General features: G+C 41.7%; 1 protein-coding gene across 1 annotated transcript; it reads right to left on the bottom strand.

Moving 5' to 3' along the window:
- Positions 1 to 424: 424 nt before the first annotated feature.
- lmo1 (LIM domain only 1) lies at positions 425 to 24,443 on the bottom strand. Its single transcript, XM_005936512.3, has 4 exons — positions 23,545 to 24,443; positions 10,120 to 10,333; positions 2,460 to 2,585; positions 425 to 963 (listed from the first exon to the last, which is right to left on the bottom strand). The coding sequence occupies exons 1-4, from the start codon at positions 23,564 to 23,566 to the stop codon at positions 858 to 860; spliced, it is 468 nt and encodes a 155-aa protein (XP_005936574.1). The 5' UTR covers positions 23,567 to 24,443; the 3' UTR covers positions 425 to 857.

Below are 24,443 nucleotides of genomic sequence, written 5' to 3'. Positions count from 1 at the left end.
AGCTCAAACTCAATGAGCATTTATTTTCTCTCTAATTTATTTGCTGTTGCATTTCATTTCCAGGCCAATTCACCCTCATAATCAGATAGCAATTAGTGAAGCATGAATCACACAGAGCAGCTCAGCTTATCTCAGCCCCCTTTCATGACACCTGCACGCTCACAACAACACGGTTTTGGAGAAGCATTCTTTTATTCCAAATAAAATCTTATTTAGTTCATTTTAAACAGCATTTCTAATTCCATCAGAACTCTGCAAAATGTAATAAAACTTGTTTCGTTGCATCATGTTTTAAAGAGGACTTCAAATTTTTTTTTTTTCTCGCCTGCAGGGCTCTTTACAGCATTGCAGTTTTCTGATACATGATTACATATCAACACGTGGGCCAACTCCTTCCAACAACAACTTTGGTTTTTGGTAAGAGAAAAAAAAAATCTCACTATGAACATTTAAGAATCTTTAATTCACACTAGTAATAAAATTGCATTACATTTCATAAAATAAATGTTCCAGTTTATATATACAGAGAAAACAGACTGTACATACCCTCCAGTGAACCATTTCTTAAAGAAAAAGAAAACAAACCTGAAACAAATTTCACAAAACATACAAGCAATACAGTGCTCAGCTAAGCAGGCACAACTGTACATCAAAATTTGTAACTGCTCAGTGTTGAGGGGGGGATGTGGGAGGGGCAAAAAGTTTAACATTTACAATAGAGTCCTTAGGGACTGATAAAGGGGTCTTAAAAAGTATTGCAGGCAAGCAGACAGACGCTTGTCTTTTTTCCAAGTGCAGCGGAACATCCATCTCGTGTGTAACGTGTGGAGCCGGCTGTTGCTGCCGTCGGGGTCCAACTATTGGACCTGTGTCTCAAAGCTCCCATTCAGCTGACCTTCCTCATAGTCCATTTGACACAAAATCATGTTGTTTTTTAGGAAAAACTTGTCCCCGACGCAAAACCTGTTGGCACACAAAAACAAAAGGCGAAAAAAAAAAAAAACATTGTCAAAAACAAAACGAAAACAAAAAGATGATTAATGCTGGCATCACGACAAAGTGGTGTGTGTTTGTTGACTGGTTGACTCTGCTCTGGCAGTGAAAACGCTGCGTTTAGGATCAGCAGGTACTGATGATTCTGTTTGATCGCACCCATTTGGCTCGAGACATTTTACCTCATGCGCCGAGACCGCGGCTCGCCAGATTCAGAGTCTGTTTTGATGGCCATCGTAAAATGTGTGGTTTCAAATAAAAGTAGATTAAAACCCTAAACAGTTTCGAATCAAACAGACACAGGCGCTGGCACCCAATGAAAAGCAGGTCAGCTCTCCTTGGCCTGGCAAAAGCGGCGGTGGCGCCGCAAGAGTTTCCAAGGAAACTCTGCCACGGGGTTAGCTTTTCACACACCAGTTTAGTTCCGGTGCTCGAAAACATTTTTCCTCCAAAGTCTCACAGTCAGTTGGAGAGGGAAAAATAACTCATAGCAGCCTGCCCCACTGATGTTCTTCTGTGTGCTGCTGTTTGTTTGTGTGACACAGTGGACACAGCTCCATAATGTGACTGAAGGGGAGTGAAGATAAGAATACAGCTGAAAATGGCTTGGCTTTAGTAATGTGCCAGGCTGGTAACACAGTAAATAAAGCTGGTAACGGTCACAGCCGTGGCAATACTGTGCCAGATGAGACCTGGCTTTGTGTCTGCCAGCTGAGAAAAGAGACTGCAGTCATAATTCCCTTACAGCAGGTGTTCACTATGGTAACTGAATCTGGTCTGCAGAAGGTTAATGGGCTTGTGCTGTGTGGAGGAACAGGGTCACAGCACCCCTGACAAGCATGCAAAGGACGTTCTGCTTTCAGAGAGGTGCCATTACTGACAGTATATTAATGGGAAAAAGCAATATTTGGCTATGTCATATTCTGTGTACATCATACCATACAGTAGGCTTTGTGCTTGCTCCAATTCTATAATAGTTCCTATCCCTTAGGAAAACGCCATTTCACACCTGTGTCTATTCTCTTTTGTGCAACAGCACAAATCTGGAGGACGTCATTTTTTATTTTTTTTTGTGGCTCCTTTGCCTCCTCGGACAAATGAGAACAAAAGCTAATTTTACATCCCATTGGCTTAAAAGATTTACAGATCTAGCCACAAACAAGGACAAAGTGCTGGCAGCGTGACATAATAGAAAATAATTAGCAGGGCATTACAAATGCAATGCAACCTTGATTCTTGCAACACAAGCCAACCACAATTTACTCCCCCCACCACCAATTATAAACTGTGGTCTGCAATAATGGAATGAAATATAAAATTTCTTTTCCACCTGAGATTATTTTTTAAGAGCCTCGAATATTTAAGCCACTGGCCATTTTAACGCCCTATTTTTGTGTGTGTGTGTGTGTGTGTGTGTTTTTCTTAAATATGCAATGTTGTTGTGCAGTTATGACCCCCATTCTTACCTCTGGTTACAAAGCTGACAGGCAAAACAGTCCAAATGGTAAACATTATCTCTGGCTCTCATCACCATTTCAAAGGCTGGGATCAGTTTACTGCAGGCTGCACAGTTCCCCGTTGTACCAAAGAGCCTGAAAGACAGAGCGCACAGACAGAGATTAACCCACCTTCTCTTTACCTAGATGCAGTAAAGAGAGCAAACAAACACGTAGCAAAATGACAGCAAGAAATGTAAAACAAAGAAGTTCAATAAAAACAGGGGCTTTCACAGGAAAAAGGGAGTGAAAATCGAATTGAAGGCAAAAATCTTTCTTGGCATCCAGTTGGTATATTTGTTAATGAGAGTTACAAACATAGATCTTAATTCTTGGCTAATGATCTAATTATAATGATCACATGGTTTTAATCTCCTTCTTCAAAGAATTTCCCTCTCGCACACTGCAAAAGCAACGAAAACAGGTCTGAGGCAAACCATTTGAACTGCTGAAAGTTTTCTTCTTTCAAAACAAAACTACCTAATGAGTCTGTCTTCAACCAAATCCAGCTGGATTTTTTTTGCACATGAGGCTACACTCTATAATGTAGTCATAAGTTCAAAAAGATTTCTGTTACAAGGATTCAGGCTCAAACCCTCGCTCTCTCGCTTTTCTCCGTCTTCCTCTTTCATTCAGAGAAGAACCTGAGACAGTAGATGGTAGATGCAACCTTGAGGAGTTAACTAAATGTTTTACAGTGAACAGACTCACTGCTCAAACCTCACTGCAGCTTGTTTGGGCTTATTAGATAGGAGCCAAATGATAAAGGTCACAAACACAGCAAGGAGGCACTGGTGTAGATCTCCTCAAAGCCCAAAAAAAAAAAAAAAGGAACCTCAAATGCTTTCCCCAGTCAGATTTACATTTTCATTTTCCAAGCGCCTGCCCCTATGTTTAATTTGGAGATTCTGAAGCACAGATAGATTTATATATTCTGCAGCAGGAAAAGGACCGCTTCACAGCTTTGCAAGAGGGGATAAGGCAACGGCAGATTGTCATTCCAACAGTATGTTAAACACTTTTCCCCCCCAAACTTGTAGAGCTCAGACAGAGGAGTCCCCGTGTTGATATTCTGCCTCGTTTATGCGAGTCCCATTCAGTTGCTTTCACCTTGTTAAAGAAAATGTCTATCCAGCAGCTCTGCTTCTAATTAGGGGCCACTGCCCCAGAGGAGCAGGAAAGACAGAAACAGAGGGAGAAAGGTTGTTATGTTCCATGAGAGGGATTCACAGGGTGTTAAACTGAAACATTGTTACAACTGGTTACTGTTTCAGTAACAAAAAGGAAAAAAAAATACTGAATGTTCTCATACAGTAGACATCTGCCACCCACGGGGTGCTCTGTAACTCAAAGAATGTTTTCCCCCCCCTCTTTAGAGAGACACAAAGACTTATCCAAACAGCTTTAAAAAATTGCAATCTCACACATTCAGTATTGATCTGAAAACAGAGCAAATACCAGTGCTACAGAACCTGACCTTGTTATCACACTATTCCAGCATTCATATTACAAGACATGAGTGAGTTTGTGTGGACAAAGCACAAGTATTGGCAACCGTGAACTGTTGAGTTTCCAGCTTATAAATGAACCCCTTTTCTCTCTCTTTTTTTTTTTTTTTTTTTTTTTACCTGGATGGAAAAAAAGAGAAAACTCCAGAGCACCCAGAGTCATCATGACATTCAGAGACTCTTCCATGTAGTGAGCAGGTCATAGTGATGTCCTTTCTCTCCCTCAGGGAACCTAAGCTATAAAAGAGCCTAGAGAACCCTTGGTCATTTACAGCAATTGACATGCACACACCTATAGCAGCCAGAAGGATTATTCTAACCCATCTCCATTACACCCTGCTGGGCTGCAGACATGGTGCTCAGTTGATACATACAGGTTGTGAAAACGCCTGGTGGGGAAGCCCAGCTTGCTCCTGACACCAAGTTCCGCCTTCAGTCAGAGCAGCGTGTCACATCTGTGGCTACTTTTTACTTTGCGGCTACATCTATACTCTCCACAAACCAGTAATTCAAATAGTGTGGGTATAACCTCTTTTCCACTCTATTATGAGGGTTATTTGAGCTCGTCGTTGGATACGAAACATTTACAACATAAAGCCTGCAGAACCTGGTAAACACCCACGTCTTTCAAACTCCACAGTGAGAAAGTATTCTGCTAATGGCACCAAAAAGGGGTTAGAGGCCTTCAGTATGGAAGGACGGTAACGGCTCTCATAACCGGTCTGTCTTAAGCGTCTTAATAGTCTTTCGTGCTAACCTGATTTCCTTATCAGCTTTGTGATTTGAAATCGCAGGCAGATATTTGGCACAGAGAAGTTGGAGTGCAAAAAAGTGCTCTCGGTAATCGCTGTGTCCCACTCATACTGTTCTTCAGCCAACAGCTGACGTGTCTGGGTTATAATGTGGCATCAACATATGGCTTAATTGAGCCCCTTGTGCTAAGAGGAGATTACAGGCTGAGTGAACTGTTCAGCACACATTATACTCTTTTCTTCCTGCTCCTATGAAACTAAAAGGCAGTCAGAGAGAAACACCACTGTAGCAGAGCATCCTAAGTAATGAGTTTCATACTAAAATGCAATGTTAGCCAACAGATCCCAACATATTAGCACAAAAATGAAGACGCAAGCTATTCAGAGTCACCTTTAACTTGTACTTAAGTATAGATTGTGTGTGATCAAGGACTCTGCAATTATACACAACATGTGTACTACAACATATATAAAACTGCATTAATTTTAACCGTCATTTTTTATAAACTTGACATGCTTCACCGCACCCAAACAGTGATTCCACGAACATAAGCTGTAAATGGGTTTTGTTCATTAATTCATTTCATTTAAAGTAGATTTTCTTTTTGTTTGAATAGACTATTTTTGGAGGAATTCGAATGCATTGTTCTGACACATGTCCCGTATTGTAGGAGTGCAGTGGCTCATGCACTTCAATTTCCCTGGCCATTTGGATTAAATAAATCAATATTCTCTGAAGAAAAGTGTAAAAAAAAAAAAAAAAGAAGAAAGAAAGAAAAAAAAATCAACATCAACACCATTTTTTCAGCATTTATGACTGGCAAATTTCTCCAGCTTGTAATGCACCAAGGCCTGTGTGCTTTGCTGATCAATCATCGGTATTGTAGCAGGGTTTGTAGCAAGAAGCCCTCTTTTAAAATTGAACAATTCTGTGGTTCATATAAATGGATTAAAGGGTTAGAAGTGCTGATTTGGATTGCTCACCACAACCTGTGACGCATTCTCATATGGATTTCTAAATGGCATAATGCAGTATAAGTAAAAGCAAGCTGGATGTGCTTATTAGATGAGTGTTGTGTTTTTGCAAACTTAAAAATGTTTTTACTGGCAGTAGCGGCAGAACTCAAACTGAAGTGGTAATGCTTTTAGGTATAAATACAAGTTACGTTTTGATAAAGATGTGCTAGCATCCTGCTAAATTTGCTATTGTCGATGTTTTGCAGTTATTACTGTTAAGTCTTAATCTTTGTGGAAAAGATCAACAATGAACATTAACCTTAGCTCTTAAATAAACTGGCCGAATCTTATCGTAACCACCTCGTAGTACCGCATCAACCAAGTAGAGCACTTTGCTTTCAGACTGATGGCTTGCTTTTGTTTCTTAAGTAGAATAGGAGGCAGAGCCTTCAGCTTACAGTTAGGTCTGGGTCAGGTGACCTTAAATCCTCCCCTAATTATGCTGCAATAGGCCGAGGCTGATGTGGGCTTCCCATAATGCACTGAGTTTCTTCTTCACTCACTGTGCACTTGTACACACAGTGTGTTTTTTGCCCCGTCTTTTGTCCCAACCGGTCGCAGCAGATGGTCGCCCCTCCCTGAGCCTGGTTCTGCTGGACGTTTCTTCCTGTTAAAAAGGAGCTTTTCCTTTCCACTTTCGGGGGTTGTTTGACTGATGGGGTTTTCTTTGTATTATTGTAGGGTCTTTACCTTACAACAAAAAGTGCCTTGAGGAGACTGTTGTTGTGCTTGTCACACTTGCATCAAGTGGTGGCTTGTGTGTGCTACTCTAACACAGCTGGAGTTCACAGGTCATTGGAGAAGTTGGTGATCAATGCAAATTCGTATAATAGCCTTGCCACCCCATAGTTTTGCAACATGGGGTGGCAAGGTAAGAAAATGTTAACGACATTGTTGTACCACTGTTGTCGTTCCATATTCTACGACATGTCTTCAACGCACACTGTGATGTTTTTAATGTGTTTTTTGCAGACAGAGATTAAACATTTTATAATTAAATATTTCAGACTGCTAAATCTAAGGGTGGCAATGCCAGGGTGTGAGAATGTTACTATAATGGCCATGAAAGAAAGACTCTCTATGCCAAACGTACATTTTTACTTTAGACACTGATCACCAGTCTTGGTAAGTATTAGGATCAAGACAGCTTAAAAAACCTTAATATATCTGCAGTATAATATGCAGCAAACTGTATTATCAATAAAGTAATTTTGTGGTTCATCTAATGACCATAATTGACACCTTTCAGATACACAGTGATGAGTGACACCTTAAATTGCATCTGTAGACACGTAGAAATGAGAATAGATATGTGTGTCTCTGCTTAACAATGCTGAAATTACTCTTATCTCACCATCTCAAGATTATAGGCTTTGTTTGGATCACTTGCCGTCATTATTACGGCTTAGGTCTAATTATATGCATGCTGACTTTGGGTTTTTAAACAATTAAGTTGCATTTTAGGTTCTTAACTTTATAGAATTTGTATACTTGCCTTATCCCTGCTTTCTACCATCTTCAGTGCAGGGGAATGAAGCCTATTCTCGACTCCTTAAAAGAGCTCCTATTTAGTAGCTAAAAATGTAACTTTGTGTGCTGGTGTGGGATGTTGCGAGCAAAGTTGGACGGCAGGAACATAAAGGAGCTCTCCTTCCTCTGTTATTGAGTTATTACAATGGGTCTTTAGAGAAAAGAGGGCCTTCTTTAGTTCTTTCAACTCGCTGCTTTGCTAACTTCAAACCCTTAAAGCTCCTACAGTGCATCATCTGCCTCTCTGAATTGCTTCTCTCAGATTGGGCTGTGGCTCTTGAAGTTTTCTACCTGTTCTCTGAGCTCTTTGAGACTTCCCTGCCTGCATAGGGTTTGTCAGATTTCATAAAAGGGAAAACTGTTAATGCATGCGTCGCGTGTTCTGACCTTCCTCAACAGTTGTGTCTTTTTTGAAAGTGTAAACCTCTGTACAGATCTATCTCGCCTGAAAAAGAAGAGCGACTGTTTCACTTCCTCAAGGAGTAAGAAGAAGACTGATCTGAAAAACAGTCACATCCATGTGGAGCCATCCTCTATCACATTGCTATTCAGCTGGTTTTAGGATAACTTATAATGTCCATTATCTTGAAAACGTTTTCCTCTTACAGTTAATTACACCACATTTTGATAAGTGGCTTACTATTATGTCCACTCTAATATATGAAACAGAATATTGAATTATTTCTAGCTTCATGTCCTGATGATCGTATCATCACTATATATACGAGGGGTTAAAGGTTTTACGACTTCACCAAAAGACTGACAATAAAGAAAATGCTTAATAAAGCTGCTATTCTTACAAGGAAGTCGCTTACAAAAAGAAAGATGCAGGGAACTGACATCAGGTGGATTAAAACTAAACTTTTTGATGGTGCATGGTTTTGAAGGGCACGGGAGGACACTGGCTGAGGTGTGCATTTTGTGTGTTTGTGTGTTTGTGTGTGTGTGTGCGCGCTGGAGTGTAATATTCAGTAAAGTGTGGGTGCATTCAATAAGTTGCTAATGCCACTGAAGGACAATCACAGATGGAGCTCCTATAATAATTAATGTGAGCATGGCAGGGTTCCAAACCCTGGGAAATAACCAAAGTGTGTTTGATCCACTGCTTGTATTTAATGAAGTGCGGGAGGCTAATTCAGTGTACAGATTTAACTTCATTACTGCAGGTGAGCAGAGCCTTCGTCTTACTACAGAGAAAAGAAGGAATGAAAAGGAAACCGGCGCTGCATGGAGACTGCATCACCTACTTTCAAATACTCTGGTCTCTCAAACTGCCTCTTTCCTATATACGCAAGGCAAGGGTTTTAATTTGTTCCATAATAGAATTCATCTCGAGCATCTCAGCCATTAAGTGTTCTGCATTTGTCGCAGGCTGAAGAGCAGGCGAGTGGGATGGATTTCATTAGACAATCTGGGGCAGCAGAGGAGCACAGGAAGCTCTCTACAGCTCCGTCCTTTTTATTCTTATTTTAGTATTCCTAACTCTTGATTCCATATGTCATTCTCTTCATTTCATCCCTTCTGTGACCTCTACATCTTAGTGGCCTAATGTGCGAGAAAGCTTTTCCTTCTCCCTTTACAGCGCCAGTAGGCACTTATGGCTTCAGGGTTGAGGTTGCTGTCCTTTCAGCTGATGTATTTTACCAAGTGAAACTCTGAGCTTCATCATTTTTGCCTTCTCTCGGTCATTTGCCCATTTATTATTACCTCATCTGCACCATCTGCCCCTTTTGGGGGAAACATCAGGTCTTAGTCAACCTCTCACTGCATCTTAAAAGCATTAACTGTGGGTGGGGACTGATGGATGGTAATGGCCTATCTCAACGTAACATCCCTAAGCACCTCGCAAGTGCTCTGTAGGCTTCTTCCAGGTCGAAGGAAGAGCTGAAATAAAAGTGAAATGTCATTAAAAGGCATCAGTGAGGTAGAGGAAAGCCAGGTTGATTAAAGCTCTCTGTGCTGAATTTTAGTGGCTATTTAAGTGATGCTGCTCTTTTTTAATTTACCATCTTAAATTGGAATAAACTAATCAAAACTTAAATGGGTAGCAGTAAGAGATAAAAGTGAACACGCTGTGAGACAAGGAGGCAGAAGGAAAATGGAGAAAGGGGAAGGGGGGAGGTCGGTGCAGGGCAGGGTGTTTCGGGAGGAGGGGCCTAGGGCACCGGCATCTTTAAGTCGGCCCCAGGGGGATTCCCCCTCAAATAAATGGTAGGGAATGTGACCTAACGCCCAGGAAATGGTCATGTTTAATTTAACAAGCAGATGGCAGGGGTATCAGAAAGAAGGGGTGGGGGGGGGAGCACCAGTGAAGCAACAAGCCTGCCTGGAGGTTTCTCACAGCCTACAGTGCTGATACAACCAAAAACATGTCATCATGACAGAACACTAGTTCATTGTTCATGTAAAGAAGAAATATATATATGGTTGGGTATCCACGTGGTTTATCGTAGATGTTGGAACTGTGATTTGTGTTTGTGGACAATTTTTTTTAAATAAAAAAAGAGGAAGAAGGAAAAATGGTGTTCCAAAAATTGCCCGTATTTTTCTCCTTATGCAAAACAGATTAGCCTTCACCTATATACATTCTGTAAAAGAATAAGGCGTTAACCTTATCTGATGGAAATTGATTTTAAAAGTGTTCGCGACTCATACTGACAAAGCACAACAAACCCTACCGGGAGGGTTATATGCGAAACTGAAAAGAGAGGAGGGAACAAAAAAACAACAACTCTGCGATCCTTTTGAGTAACACAATTTTTGGAACGACATCGCTTTTGTGCTTGTTGTGAGGGGAGAAAGGTGATTGTGTGTCTTTCTTGCCTCAGGTAGTCCCTGCGACAGAGGATGAGGTTGGCTTTCGTATAGAGGGTGGAGCCCACCTCCCCCAGGCGGCAGTCGCAGCAGGCACATTTGAGACAGTCCTCATGCCAGTATTTGTCCAGGGCCTTGAGCAGGTAGCGGTCTTTAATCTTGCGATTGCAGCCAGCACACCCCTTCTGTTTCCCTTTGGGCTGGACGGAGAGCATCGGCACACCTGTAGTGATAAGGAGACAAACAGCCACGCGTGATTTACGGCCGGGGAACACGAGTGACTTTTCATGTTCTCTTTTTGATAAGCTGGCTGCTTCTCGAGGCGTCTAAGCCTGGCCTCGCACACGGCCACAGCACACTGCCTACCTGCTTCATATGCATTAAAGAAAACATTCTTCCATGTAGATAGGCACACAGGTCACATTGGACAACAAAGCCTCGACTTACTTGTTCCACTAAGAACATGCTGTAATACAAAAGTTACATGATCACTGACAGCAGGCTTCAGAGGACGGAGCACGTCTCAGGTAGTTCTCAGAGTTATTTTGCTTACCGAGGTATTTACAACAAGCTGCGTAGTATGTTAGTGACCTATCATTTCATCAAAGCCCATTTCACTCAACTGTCCACAGCTGTAAAAGCTCCTTGTGGGCTTTGTTTGGTATAGATTAACATTAACCTTTTAAAAAGCCTCTGACCACAAAAACGTTGCTACCAAACCCCAGTGAGATATGTTATGGCCTAAGTGCCTTTTAGCACACGCGGGGACACACACACACAGACACGGACTCATATACACACGTGTGTGCACACACAAATTGCCAACACACACAGTGCTCCCTGCTCAGAGCATTACAGCCTTTCCTCCTTTTACACTTATCTGTACTCATGTGTCTGCAATGAGCGAGCCTAAGTTACCAAACTCGCAAATTGCCCTGCTGTCACGCAGGTCCCCTTTAAGTGCGCCTTTTAGCCTCCTAAAGGACAAATAAAGTCCATTTAATAACTGCACTAAACACTAATAGTCTATGTGTGGTTGACATTTGTGTTTGGACTAAAAGCCCCCCTCAGGCCACTGCTGGTACAGAGGCAGGGGTGCGCAGCTCCCCTCTGTAGCACTAACAGGTCTGCCACAGCTGAAAGCACAAGACAACAGCTCTTAAGACACTCTCTCACACACTGAGCTATTGATCCATCTAAAAGAACACACAGTGGACGCCACTTGCCACTCTACTTTCAAAACACATTTCTCTCCCTCTCTCTCTCGAAAAAAAAAAAAAAAGACTGGACAGTCTGCAACATGGGGGGTCAGGCCAACATTTTGTATGTGTGGGCATCTGTAAAGGGCCCCATTTTAAAGACGGGTTATACAGTTTTATATGAAATGTCACTGTTGCACTTTAAAGTTGTGCATGCGGTCCAAACACACACACACACACACACACACACACACACACACACACACACACACACACACACACGCAGGCGTTTCTCAGGAATGAAAGTATGCAAACATGTGACATATTGTGTAGTTGTGTTATGTTACGTGTGAATAAGGTCATCCTGTAGTTGGATCCGTTTTAACTTCTGCAGTTTACTGAGCGATACACACAACTTCAGCTGGTAACAAGGGACTGCTTCGCTCCGCGCTGTTTTTCTCAGCTCAATCTGTCAAGTTCACTCTCCTTCACAGAAATCTTACACCGCTTTTCAGCAGAACTTCTTTGGAACAGAAAATCATTATCATTCTCCCTGCCTTTTTTCTCCTTCTTTCACATGCTCTCACACGCAAGCAAGTGGACCCACAAAGTACCTCATTGGATCCAGATTTGCGCTGCAATTTTTTAAGGGCCATCCGCACATCAATAATGCTATGACTGTAATACAAATAGCACCCCCCTTCTTTTTTTTAAGGAGGTGAAGGGAATTGCAGGGCTTGTTAGTCAAATTTATGACTTTGGTTTATATGTCAGTAAGTGCTGTGGTGGTGTTGAGCCGTCTTATTTCTTTATCAGAAGTAGAAAGGAGAGGCTAATTGGTCCAGTGCTGGTGATGTGAGCCATCAATTAGTGTTCTGCCTGCCCTCCAGCTCCCTCGTCTCCCTCCTTCCCAAAACAGACCCCTTGAAGCTGCCGCATTAGGATCACAAACCCTGCTATAAATACCAATGTTCAGTGTAAATGAAGCTAAAAAGCTTCAAATTCAAGCCACACTGGATAAGGGCGGACTCTTCTACCTGTATTTCATGGCTTGTTAGGGGAGCTCTCTGCAGGTATGCCAACAGTGCTCGCCTGACAGGCTTCTACAGAACTAAAAACAGTCTTAATGAGGAGAGAGAAAATGCCTGTGTGTGTGTGTGTGTGTTTCAGAGGTTGTGCAAAGAAAAATATAGAAGTTGCTGCATTTCCCTCAGGGATTTCAAAAATCTTTAATTTGCCTTTTATGACACCTAATTAGTTATTCTACTCAAAATCTTTGCTTTAAATAAGAGAACTAATTATACAAAAAGGTCGTTCCTCCACCTCCGGAGGGCTACTCGTAATTGGTCGAGACCACCACCACTCGCAACACTTCCCTTAAACATATCGCGTGTGTTTTACATCACATTTGAAAAGGCCAAAGCTTAACCCATCATGGAGTTACTGTGTGCTGCTCAACACTTTTTTCTTTTTTTTTTTTTAAATAAAACGCTTCTCGGCATCATTAAGGTGACAACACAGACTGTTTTTTCATGTCACCGAGGTTTCTCTGTTTCTTTATGCAGATGTCCCGGTCCTTAGGCCTAACTAAGAAAGACACCTCAGCAGAGGAGCACCAAATGTCTGCCAAGAAACCAATATGCCTCTTCCTTGCAGCAACACTGGGGAGGGGGAAAGAAAAAAACCCCCCAAAAACACAAGTTTGATGTCTTCTACCAAAGCAGCCTCTGGAAAACGGCTTTAATAGTAGTGTAGCAAGCAGTAGCTAAAACCTACTAAACAAAGAGCGGTGACAGAAAAAAAATGATTGTGTAAAGTAAATGTCTTTTCAATTCCCTTAATGCCATGAGACATTTTCTTGCACCTGTCACCACTCCCGGCGCTCTGTGAAACGGTGGAGTAGAACAGACCCTCCAAAGCTTGCCACCTCCCAGAAAGAAAAGCTGCATTATGAAAGGAAGCAGCAGACTAGGAGGCAGCCTCCACTTAATCCAATCCATTTAACAGATACAAGTGCCACTGACCTTCCAGTGTCATTTGATGTTACCAAAAGCATGCCTCTCCACATCACGATTCATTCTCCAACAAGGGATGCATTTTACCCCTCAAAGTGGAGAGACAGCACTTGGCCTGCCAAATATCCTTCCTGAGGAGAAATTTAATTTGCCATTAGCACTGTGTGAAAATGCCTGTCATCTCCCTCTTTTTCCTCCCCTTTAAAGATTGTATCTTTCAGGAATATGTACAGTTAGTTTTACTCAAGCCAAGCAGTCTGTCAAAGCATGTATTTCCCATTATAGATAGCATCCGATTTCTGTTACCCCATTTACACTTCCATCTGTAGAGCTATCAACAAAATCACATCAGTCCACTAACCTTTCTGATATATTTAAGGTTTTAAAAGAAAACACGCTGGATGGAGCACTCAAGGAAATACAGGGGAGGAAAATGGAAAAATACAATTATCACACAGACATGGGAAAACCTGTAAAAAAAAAACCCCAAAAAACCCCTACAATTTGCCCCAAACTCCCTTTCCCCTCCCCATCATTACCATTAAAGTGTTGGTTGCTATTTTAAAACAAGTGAGCAGGTGCTTGAATGGTATTCCGCATACACTAATTTATACGAATCCCGGAGCCACCATCAGCTCTGCTGTGTCATTTCATGCAGACTAAAAGGAAGACTGGTTAGTCTTGTATCAGCTTCTGTGGGCGTAAAGGTGTGGGAATGATAATATTAGTCTGAATAATCACCTGCTAAAATCAGCACTGTTTCTTCTTATATTAAATTTACAATGAAAGAAAAAGAAAACTTGACAGTAAATGTTTATTCACTAAAGAACTAAACTGATTTCATATCAGAAATAGCTTTAAAACAATATAATTTTAATGTTGATTAGCCAGTTGTCTCATTTGATAGGGAAACGAACTCACAAATTCACCCCTTCACTAGTCAACTGCTGTGCATGCACACACACCCACACACTCCCAGTGGAACAGCTGCTCTCACAGGCACTCAACCTTTAATGGCAGAAAGGACAGTTACATCTGCTTCTCTGTTTGTTAAATGTCTTTTGATCAATTAAAAGCTCTGACGCCATGGTGCGATGCAGACTTTGCTGGTTCACGGGGAGGTAAAGGATCTTGATGAGACTCGCTCAGCCTTCCTGACACATGGGGAGGGAGGTGGTCTTTCAAGGAAGTGGAAGCTGGCCCTGGGTGGGCCTCTTCTTGGGGGCCCCTATAATTCCAACTCCCAGCTGCACTAAATAAGAACGCGTTAGCCACCGGCGTGGTGAATACACAGAGCGCGATGCTCGGGGAAATTAGATACTGTATTAGCAAATGATTGCATTTATCTGGAACAAGCGCATGTGTCATTATCCCCACCACCACCACCACCACCCTCTCCTTTATTCAAACCACTCCTGCACAAGACATCGGGCCGGATATTAACCGAGTCTTTAAACTGCTGCATGAAGTTACAAACGATGCTGAGCTCAAATAACTCGAAAAAGTGAAGAATAGTAGAAAAAAATCCAAACTTACTGTGCTGATTTTGGTCTAGTTCTTTATCCAAGTGTTTTGTGCTTCAGCCATGTTGTGGCCTTGGCATTGGAAAATAAAATTTGTCCCTGGGCCAAGGTGTCTGCCACTGAGGTTAATAGGCATCTCATGCAGATGTCTTGCTATTGTGCGCATAAATCAGCCCCTTTTCATTCAGCTTCCATCATTGCTGTAATTGAGTCCGTAGACGTGTTTTTATATCTCCGAGACAAAATACAAGACATCTGGTAATAATATCAGCTGGAATAGACATGTCAGTCGAAAGCAGAGTGATGAGCGCATTCTGAATGATAAACAAAATAAAGAACACTGAATCATGTGCCTATCGTTAGCTGGCACATATGCAAGGAGCAAAAGAAGAGATATGCATGAACACGTGCATATGCTCTCTCGAATTAGGCCCAAGTCAATATTACATTTCATACTGGCTGTGTTTTTTTGTTTTTCCCCCCTCTCATAATTTGCTCTAAGAGCCTACTATGTTACCGTGCGGCATGCTACTTTTCCAGATGGTTGTGTATGAATGCTAGGGTCTGTGAGGTGATTTCTGGGACTGTATGCATGCTATGATTATGACATAATTAACACCCACAGTAAGTGGGAGAGAGCAGACAGGGCTGGTGCAGTTGAGGAGGGGACTGTTCATTAACAAGATGCACTCTCTCAAACTTTGCAGCTTGCTGTGGCTAATAAGCCCCGCTGAAACGGAGCCCAGCCGTCCCTTGCATTGACCCTGGCACTGCCCAGGATAAGGGAGGGTTTTGTCTCCTGGAATAATTGCTCTTTTCACATGTTACAAGTGTCCTGACCCCCACGGTCGGCAGCCACTTTCCCTACCATAATTACTCCTGATCCGCTCCAAATGAGTCAGGCACATTAGGGCTGCAATAACACTGGCCCAGCTTCAAGCGCGGCATGGGGAGTCTCAGCAGAGCAGCCTGGAACAGGGCTGCCTTTTCTCCCAGCCTACGGTCATTTCCATCACGTCAGAGGTGCATTTCTTACACTTGAAGTCAGCACGAAGGCCCTAGGCCCTTTTTCTAAAGGCTTACAGAAGGTATTGTTAGCTCCTGGTGCTCACTACTCACTGTGGTTTGGCTGCACACTCCATCCCAATTAACGGAAAACTTCATTAGGGTGCTTTTTTTCCACACTTTTCAGCCCCCTATTATTTTTAATTTATTCACATGGGGTTAATTAAAAGAAATGTATCACAGAGATATGCAACAGCTTTCTAATTAAATTCATTGCTGCTTTTTTTTTTTTCAAGACATGAAACTGGCAGAGTTTCCAAATTATTACAGAAGGCGACTTGTTCCAACACTTGGTTGCTCAGTAGTAGGTTGAGATTAGAGCTCTGCAAGGTAAGCTGTCAACAGCAGAAAGAGAGTGAGGGGGAAAGAATGAGGAAAAAGAAAATGAGAGTGGGGGATTAAGATGAATGAGGAGGAGGAGAAGAGACGCAAAAAACAGCCATGGTTTGATCGTGCAGTTTTACTCCAAATAAACCCCAAGAGAGGTCTTAAAGAAGGAAGACTGTCAGTGTTGACAGATCAAGGAGACCATTTGATATTTCATCCAGCCAATCAGATGTGGGCTCACTGTTGAGCTTTGTCTGCCGTTGGTCTAAGGTATTTAGTTCTCGAAACCTGCCATTTTGCAGCTTTTCATTTAAGTGCAAGCTGTCAATAATCGAGAAGGTGAATGCATCTTCATCTCAGTTGAGTACAGTAGGCACAAGATCAACTGACATTTCCCCCAGAGTCTCCATTTGAGATTGAATAAAGTTTTTAAAAAAAATCTATATATTGTCAAACTAGATACTTTTAAACCTTTATAGAAGAGGCAATCTTATCTGCCACTTTCTGATTCCTGTCAAGAAAAAAAGAAAGAAAGAAATCAAACCATTAGACCCGTCACAGCCACTTTCCGCCATCCGGAACAGAATGCACAAACACTTTTCAGTCCACATTAAAAATGCATTTGGAGATGGAAAAATGGAGCCCTCTAAAGTTTGTGTCACTCATGAGGTCAGGAAGTGATGTACGAAATCCTTCCCACTCCCCAGCAATTACTGCACACTTATTATTTCAAAGGATATGCCAGGAGACAGGTGTGCCATTCAGGGTCCTCGGTGTGTTGAAAATGGAAGGGAAGACGGAACACCATACTGTGGTGCACTATGTGAGGTTCTTTAATCTTGAATAATGCAAATTCCCCACAGGGGGCAGTTATTTGGCAGCACAGGCCTCTAATGTCATTCAAGCACCTACTCCCACACCTGATGGGGTAAATAATGAGGGAGGTTGGGTGCACAATTAGAGAAAGAGGTCTTCATGAAGAAGCTGTCTCGCAAAGTCAGGCCTGTCCCAAAACTCTCAAAAGGGAAACGCCATAGAGGATATTTGATGTTTCATTATGAAAATGGTCTTAATGAATACGTTTGAATACTATTTTATTACCCCGTAATATAAAAGAGCTATGCCATTCCCTCTAGGAGTAATTCCTGTTGCTGGCTAAAATCAAATGGCTGGTCAAATGAAATGTAATAAAATGAAATGAAAGGTAATGTGATTGAAACGGGGGCCAAAAGTGTCTGAGGAACAGGTTTAACTTTAACTTCATTGGGAAAACACACACACACACACACACACACACACACACACACACACACACAAATGGCATTATTTGATCAGAAGCTGTATTTGCAAATACTCAGATAGTCAATATCAAAAGCCTAATCTAACTCTAAGGGGCAACAAAAAGGCTGTCTTAATCACGGGCTTTAATTAGCTATTTAAGATTTTATTACCTAAAGGTCAACCAATGAGGGGTTAGCTCTCAGCAAGTTGGCTCTTATTTAAGTGAAGGCACCCAGGCTCTTCTATTTACCAACAAGATAATTGCAAGATCTTAATAAAGTGTGACGGCTCCACCCTCCTTTCTTTTGGATTCCGCTATTTCATGCTATAAATCAGCTTTTAATTTTGATGTTTTGGGCATAAATAAAAAAGAAACGCAAGCAGCAGTTTAAGTATTTCAATACGTGTCATTTTAAGCTGTGTAAAACATTAGAACAAAAAGGTTTATGGCAAATTTATGACAAAATTAAGTTGCCCTAAAAGAATCAAACAAATTTTTCAGAAACATTGAATCTGCTTAAATCTGTTTTCAGAAGTTGAGAGTGGAGTGAAGTTAGTCTGAAAGTTTAAAAGCCCCGCTAGCAGCCCCTAGAGGCTGCGCTGCTCCTTACACTTACAGGAACAAAGTCTCTTTCACAAACCAGTGAACACTTACACCCTAAGAAACAAATCCGCACAGGCAGGGCCAGAGACAGATGAAAATGTACAACAATCAGGGTTTCTGCAAACGGAAATATGACAACGGCAAAAACTATAGAAGCGAGCATGCGATGAAAGGCAGCATAGGCTAATAACGCATTGTTGATTTCCAAGCACCTATTGGCCAATTTTGATGACTTTTAGTGAGGGCAGTGGCAAAGGTTTATCTCATCTGAGATCCGGTTTCCTGAATTTGTATGACTGGATTTGTGCTCATAGATACTGCGATGAAGGATTGAAAGATCAAAACAAACAAAAAAAACATATACGCAATTAGGATTTCTTTGTTAGCTTTGCACAAAGCATTAATAGCTATGAAAGTAAAAAGGAGGAGTAAGTAGTAATCAATATGTCATACTGATATAGTCAGTAGATTCTTTAAAATCTCCGAATAGGGTTTTGCGATTAAAAAAAACACATGTATGCATACTTTAAAAAAATGTGCATCAAGGGATTAAATCAGGAGGGTTTAAATAAAATGTAGGTTAGTTTGATTTGTGACACAAGAAGGTGTTAAGAGGCTGATAGGATTCGAGAGTCGGGTCAAACATGATTCAGGACGCACCATCGTAATCAAACAAACATAAACATCCATTTATATTTCAGGTATTTCAGGTTTAAAATCTTTCCAAATGTCATTTAACCCCCCCCCCCATTGTAGCAAAGCTGCTGAAGAACGATAGTTGGTGGCTTTGTAGTTTTGACATCTGCTCATCTCAAGAACTTTGTTGCATGTCATTCGTCTCTCCCATGTTTCCTGTCTTCCTTTTCTAAGCCTATGATGACAGAATAGAGGAGAAATGATTTTTTTTCTCTCAGCGAGCAAAGAGTAAGCTTTAGTGAGTGCGGAACGACACACAAGCAGCAGCCGTGAGCATGCAACCGGTAAACAGGTGAATAAATAACTTCATGTTAAAAAACAAAACAACAGCAGGAAAAAAATAACTGATGAGATGTTGCAGGAAGTGTGTACATGTATGTTTGCAGAGGCATCAGTGTATCGGTTTTTTCCCCCCCCCCCTTGCCACGTAAACATGAGCGCAGTCAATAACTGCTTGAGGGAGTCGGCTTCACGGTGACAGGTAGCAGTGAGACTTGCTTTCAACAGGTTCAAACAGATGAAGCAGTATCGTATATACAGTGTATACGCATGTATTGTGTTAGTTATTCAATCAGTGTTGACACCAGTAAAGCGGCTCATCTAATATTTTTAGATGTATTCTTCTGCATTTGCCTCTGAACTTGCACTAAGACACAAGGTTTCCCCCAGTGTCTGTGACTCATCTCAGCTTGTTAGAATATATGCAGATTTGGGAAAATGCTGCATTGGTCCTGCTCATTTTATACTGGCTGAATCTCACCAGTCTCGCAATATTCCTGCTGATGCTGAAAACATCGTTTTTGAAGTGAATAAAAACAAGCCAAAAACAAAAAAGGGGGTCAGACTTGGGACAACACAACAGGGATGGTCTGTTCTCTGTGATGCATGTGGTGGCAGCAGATCTTGTTGTGAGAATTTGTATGATAACATAGCTAGCATGTGGCCTCTGGCAATAATAAAAGGGATGCTCTTACAGCTCAAGAGTGCATAATTGAGTTTGTGTGCCACACTGATGAGTGCAGCAATTTACATCGGAGGCAGGTGGGCGCGCTCGCTAACACGCGTCTCTTAAGTCTCAGTTCAGTCTCTTTGAATTCCACTTAGATCATGGAAAGTGATACAAATCTCCCGCACTCGTAAAATATGAAACGATCAGGACTGATAGGGATCTAGAGGTTTTAGTGGTGACAGACGAAATTGTCTCTTGTGAGGCTTCTGCATTTGTAAGATCAGGCTCAGATTAGATGGAATTAAACACTCGCAGCTGAAAATTGTATTAATGCGATTTTGTGTGCATTTTTTTTTCTTCTGAGCTCAGCTAAAATGAATAAAGTGAAATGATTTACATGGACAGCCAAAACAGTGAGGGTGTAAGACTGTTGCTTGTCAGTGCAGGGTATATTGTGCTATTTACGCACATGTATTTTTTTTTTGGTACCATTTTGTTACATATTTATAAAAAAATACATTTAAAAAAGCACTAGGTTACACTTTGTAAATGTTTCAAATACTCAACTGCCTCCTGACAAACTGTGTGTAAGAGGAGAAAAAGTTCAATACAGGCAACGCAGGTGCCTATAATAAAGCTTAATAAAAAAAAACGTACTGACTTAAGAAATATCAAACGCAGCAATGTGTTTGTAATATTGTTCAAGCCCTAGAGCACCAAAACCAGATGTAATTTCAATATTTGAAATGGGCAAGTTTAATTTTGAAGTAAGACCAAACCAATAAGCTGAGAAAATAGCAAATACGAGAGAGCAAATTGCATTCCTTTGTAAAAGTGAAAAGACTTAAGGAACATATAAAAGTAATCTCCAACTGGAAATTAGAAATCAACCCTCAGAAAGCAAATAACAGAAAAGAAATATTACTGTCCACTTTCTAAATCAATATAACATCGCTACAAGACAGTATTACCATGGTAACACTGGTAAAGAATGAAGCAATTCTTATTATTTCAAAATAAAAATCGGAGCCCGAAGCCCAAGTTTTATTACAGCAGCTGACAGAAAGATCGCCAGTCTGTATTCATCTGGAGCACTGCTTTTCAATCACATGCTTTATGAATGTACACATTTTTAGTGGACAGGTTGATAACAGGATCTTAAATTAACAAGCACAGGTAACTGGAAACTTGTAAGTAGCTGGAGGTTTTTTTTTTTCTCTGTTTTTTCCCCCCCCCCCCCCGCCCTTTGGTTCAGGTCTGTAAAGAGTATACTGTAGTTATGGTAATGTTCAGCAGGAAGATGCCTTCAGCGTGGACCCACTTTCTTCTCCTGCAGTGTATGAAGAAAGAGAGAAAACGGCTGAGTTGCTTTTTCCACCCCTCTCAAATTATACGCAAATTGGAACCTCATATCGCAGAGTAAAATAAAATGTTGACAGTGAATATTTTGGTACATGTTGCTATTCATTGCCCACTATAACCTGCATATTAGGTCACTTCACAGAGCAGTGCCTGTGTTCCTACTGCAGTCGTCCTCTGTGCTCCCAGACTCAGGGCTCTGCCAGATAATATACATACAAGGATAATGACCTAATCATCTGAGAGTAAGGAGCTAAGTTTACACACAGTATCCACAGGTATCTGCATCCAACATGAAACCATTCAGGACGAGGATTTCAATGACAACTGACAGGGGTGCGTCACAAATTTTTATTTTACATTTTCGACTCGAGACAAACTTGCGCAGTGGGAAAAGAACTGGTATCAGTCACAGAGGCTCGTTTCTGGTAATTGCTTTTGCAGCACAAATTGTTGCAGACTTTTCTAAGAGGAGTCAGAGTTCAAAAACGGTCTGCCAAACAAGCAGCATCATTACTTTGTTGCCAACTTGGATCGCTGGCTTTGAACACGAGAACAGACACACTGATGATCTGTTTTATAGCCCGCGCAAGGACTGAAATATGAACACTTAGGCGACTCGCACACGGGCATAGTAGTACATCAATCAAGGAAACAAAAAACAAATAAACTAACAAAAAAAACAAAACAGCAACGCAGAGTAAGCACACATAAACACACGTGTGGCCACCCAGACCCACACCTCCACTGCCACATACGCGTGCATCTGTTTGCGCAGGCACTAAGTGGATACATTAGACGTGAAGGTTGAATTGACAAGCCTATAACTTTGGAGCCAATAAACGCTAAGAGGCATCATAGAGAAAGAGACCAGATCCGAGCCGCTCTGCTGACAACCTGGCCAAAATGCTGGAGCTGCTGGTTGGACCCAGCAAATAAAGGGTGAAGCTTTTAGGCAATGAGCAGCAGGTGATCTCAGCTTTTCTGCAAGTCCTAATGCTCCTAAAAGCCTCTCTCCCTGGTTCTGTAATTGGGCATCAGTAGTTAATGTAGTATTGACTGCATTACATGCTCCTGTGCATCCTTTCCCACTAATGCCATTTGCATCACCTTGTACATTTACCATATTGCTTAGCCAATAACTGTTAAAAGCAATCTGAATCATGAATCATATAGGGAACTTTTAGCAAGACAGACATCCAAAGGAGACAATTTACAGTTGAGTTAATTTGAGTACATTAGCAGCACAACATAGATTCAGCCAGACAGACCAATTTATGTCTCTACCGCAGTCCTTTTATTGGTTTTTGGATGTGTAAGTGAAAGGATGCTCCTCTAAGATGAATGAAAGATCCATTTTCAAACATAAATAATGGGTTACAGATGCATCCATTACTTTTGGAGGAGGAGGAGTCCTGCATAAACTGGAGTGTACAAGAGAAATATCCCGTACTTTGAGAAATAACATGCACACACACGCACACACGGGGAAAAAAAGAAGTGTTTTATGGTCGTGGTGGCTGTCAGCGTGCATGCCAGCAGGTGGTCTGTATTGTCAGCAAATCGACCTCAAAATACTCTTAAAGAAGTGACAGAATAAAGACATGCAACACACACCTACTTGGTTTTTAGTTCATCTCAATCAGGTTGTGCAAATGTGTTCAGAGCATATGCACTAAACAGAGCCGAATGTGACGGATGCACTGCACACATCTCAACATCGGCTTAATCCAAAATGGGACGTCATTAGAGGCGAATTTGATTTAAATTAAAATTAATTAGATTGCCTCGCCCATTAACCTAAATACATTGAAATAGATAAGTAATGCAAGTAGGCCTATTTGGATGGAAAGTGAGCGAACGCTGCACAGGCGCTATCCATAATTTGCAATCAAGTTAAAAGCACTCTGCTGTCATCTCCCATCCCGTGGTGATGTCAAAGGCTGCCTCGCCAACTTCACAGACGCAAAAAGCACTTAGGAGGAGGAAAGAAAAGAGGAGCCACATGCACTGCAGTCTGTGTGGAGTATCATCAAACTCTGGCTCACACGAAGAAAGACAAAAAAGAAAACAAAAAAAGAAAGGCAAAAAAAAAGCTACAAACAAATCCCGTTTATAATAAACTCTCCCTAACTGAACTGCAGTTTGGCATTTGTAGGGTTTTTTTTGGAAGAGCGCATCAACTTCGTGGTACAGAAAGCACATACGATATTGTTAGTTAACAAAAAAGGAGGGGAGGGGAAGAGAAAAAATCGCCCGGACCCCATCGTGACTGAATGGGGTTGAAAAAGCCAGCGTTAAGCGGAGGCTGCCGGTGCACAGGGTCCGGGGAAAAAACACTCAGTGTCTAAAATGTCACTAGTTTGCCGCGTTACTCCCTAGGTTATAGCATCCTACGGTGGTAGACGTTACTCACCCTCTTCCTTGTCCAACACCATCGTCCTGAGGAACGAGGAGTCCTTCCTCGGGCGATCCGTCCTCGGCTCCAGCAGGCTGCACCGCTCGGTGTGCTCACAGCTTCTCCTGGAAATGGCTTTGAAACGCGCGGTTGACTAGACTACGCCTCGATAAACCGAAACCCTGGAAAGATGAATTGCCGTCTGCGCGTTTTCTCCCTCCTATCAATAATAATTCACACACGGAATACGGCGATAAACACGACGAGAAACCCCTATCCGGACTGAAGTGCAGCGCAAACAAATAGCGATCAAACAGCGTCGGTTGCTCTTGATAAATTCCATGCGAATAGAATAAAAAAAGAAAAAAGAGGAGGGGGGCAAAAACAATGAAAAGCGATACAAATCTAGTGTCGCCTATCTGTAACTGTGCACACACGGTCGGATCAGACGCTCAGACTGAACGGCTGAGCTCTCCTCGCTTCTTAATATTCTCTCTTTCCCGTTCTCATTTGCTCCGAAACGGCAACTATATTCAAACAAATCCAATTGCAAATCTGACAACTGCTAAAAGCAAACTCGCGCCGCCTCTCTCCCAGTTTATGTGCCGCGCTCGCCTCTGCTGCTACTGAATAAATGCGCGCAGTTTCCAGAGACCCTCGGATTCCCCTGTTAATTAAATCAATTCATTATGCTCAGATCTGATTAGCAGCCCTTCCCCCCTCTTTGAATCAATTATTCAATACACAAACATAATTGCTTGTGCCAGAGGTGTCTAAGTATTAGCTTATTTAACTCCAAGGACACTAATTACCCCTAGGGCAAGGGAACTTTTCTCATTAATTCTGACAAAACACAAAAGCACAGCTAAGGGAAAGTGTGTGTATGTGTGTGTGTGTGCGTGTATGTTACTGGTCCG

Source organism: Haplochromis burtoni, unplaced genomic scaffold (genome assembly GCF_018398535.1).
Source record: "Haplochromis burtoni strain Fernald_Lab_line unplaced genomic scaffold, NCSU_Asbu1 Contig_50, whole genome shotgun sequence".
Taxonomy (NCBI): Eukaryota; Metazoa; Chordata; class Actinopteri; order Cichliformes; family Cichlidae; genus Haplochromis; species Haplochromis burtoni.
Note: the sequence above shows the minus strand (reverse complement) of the source record. Positions and strands in the feature narration are given on the sequence as shown.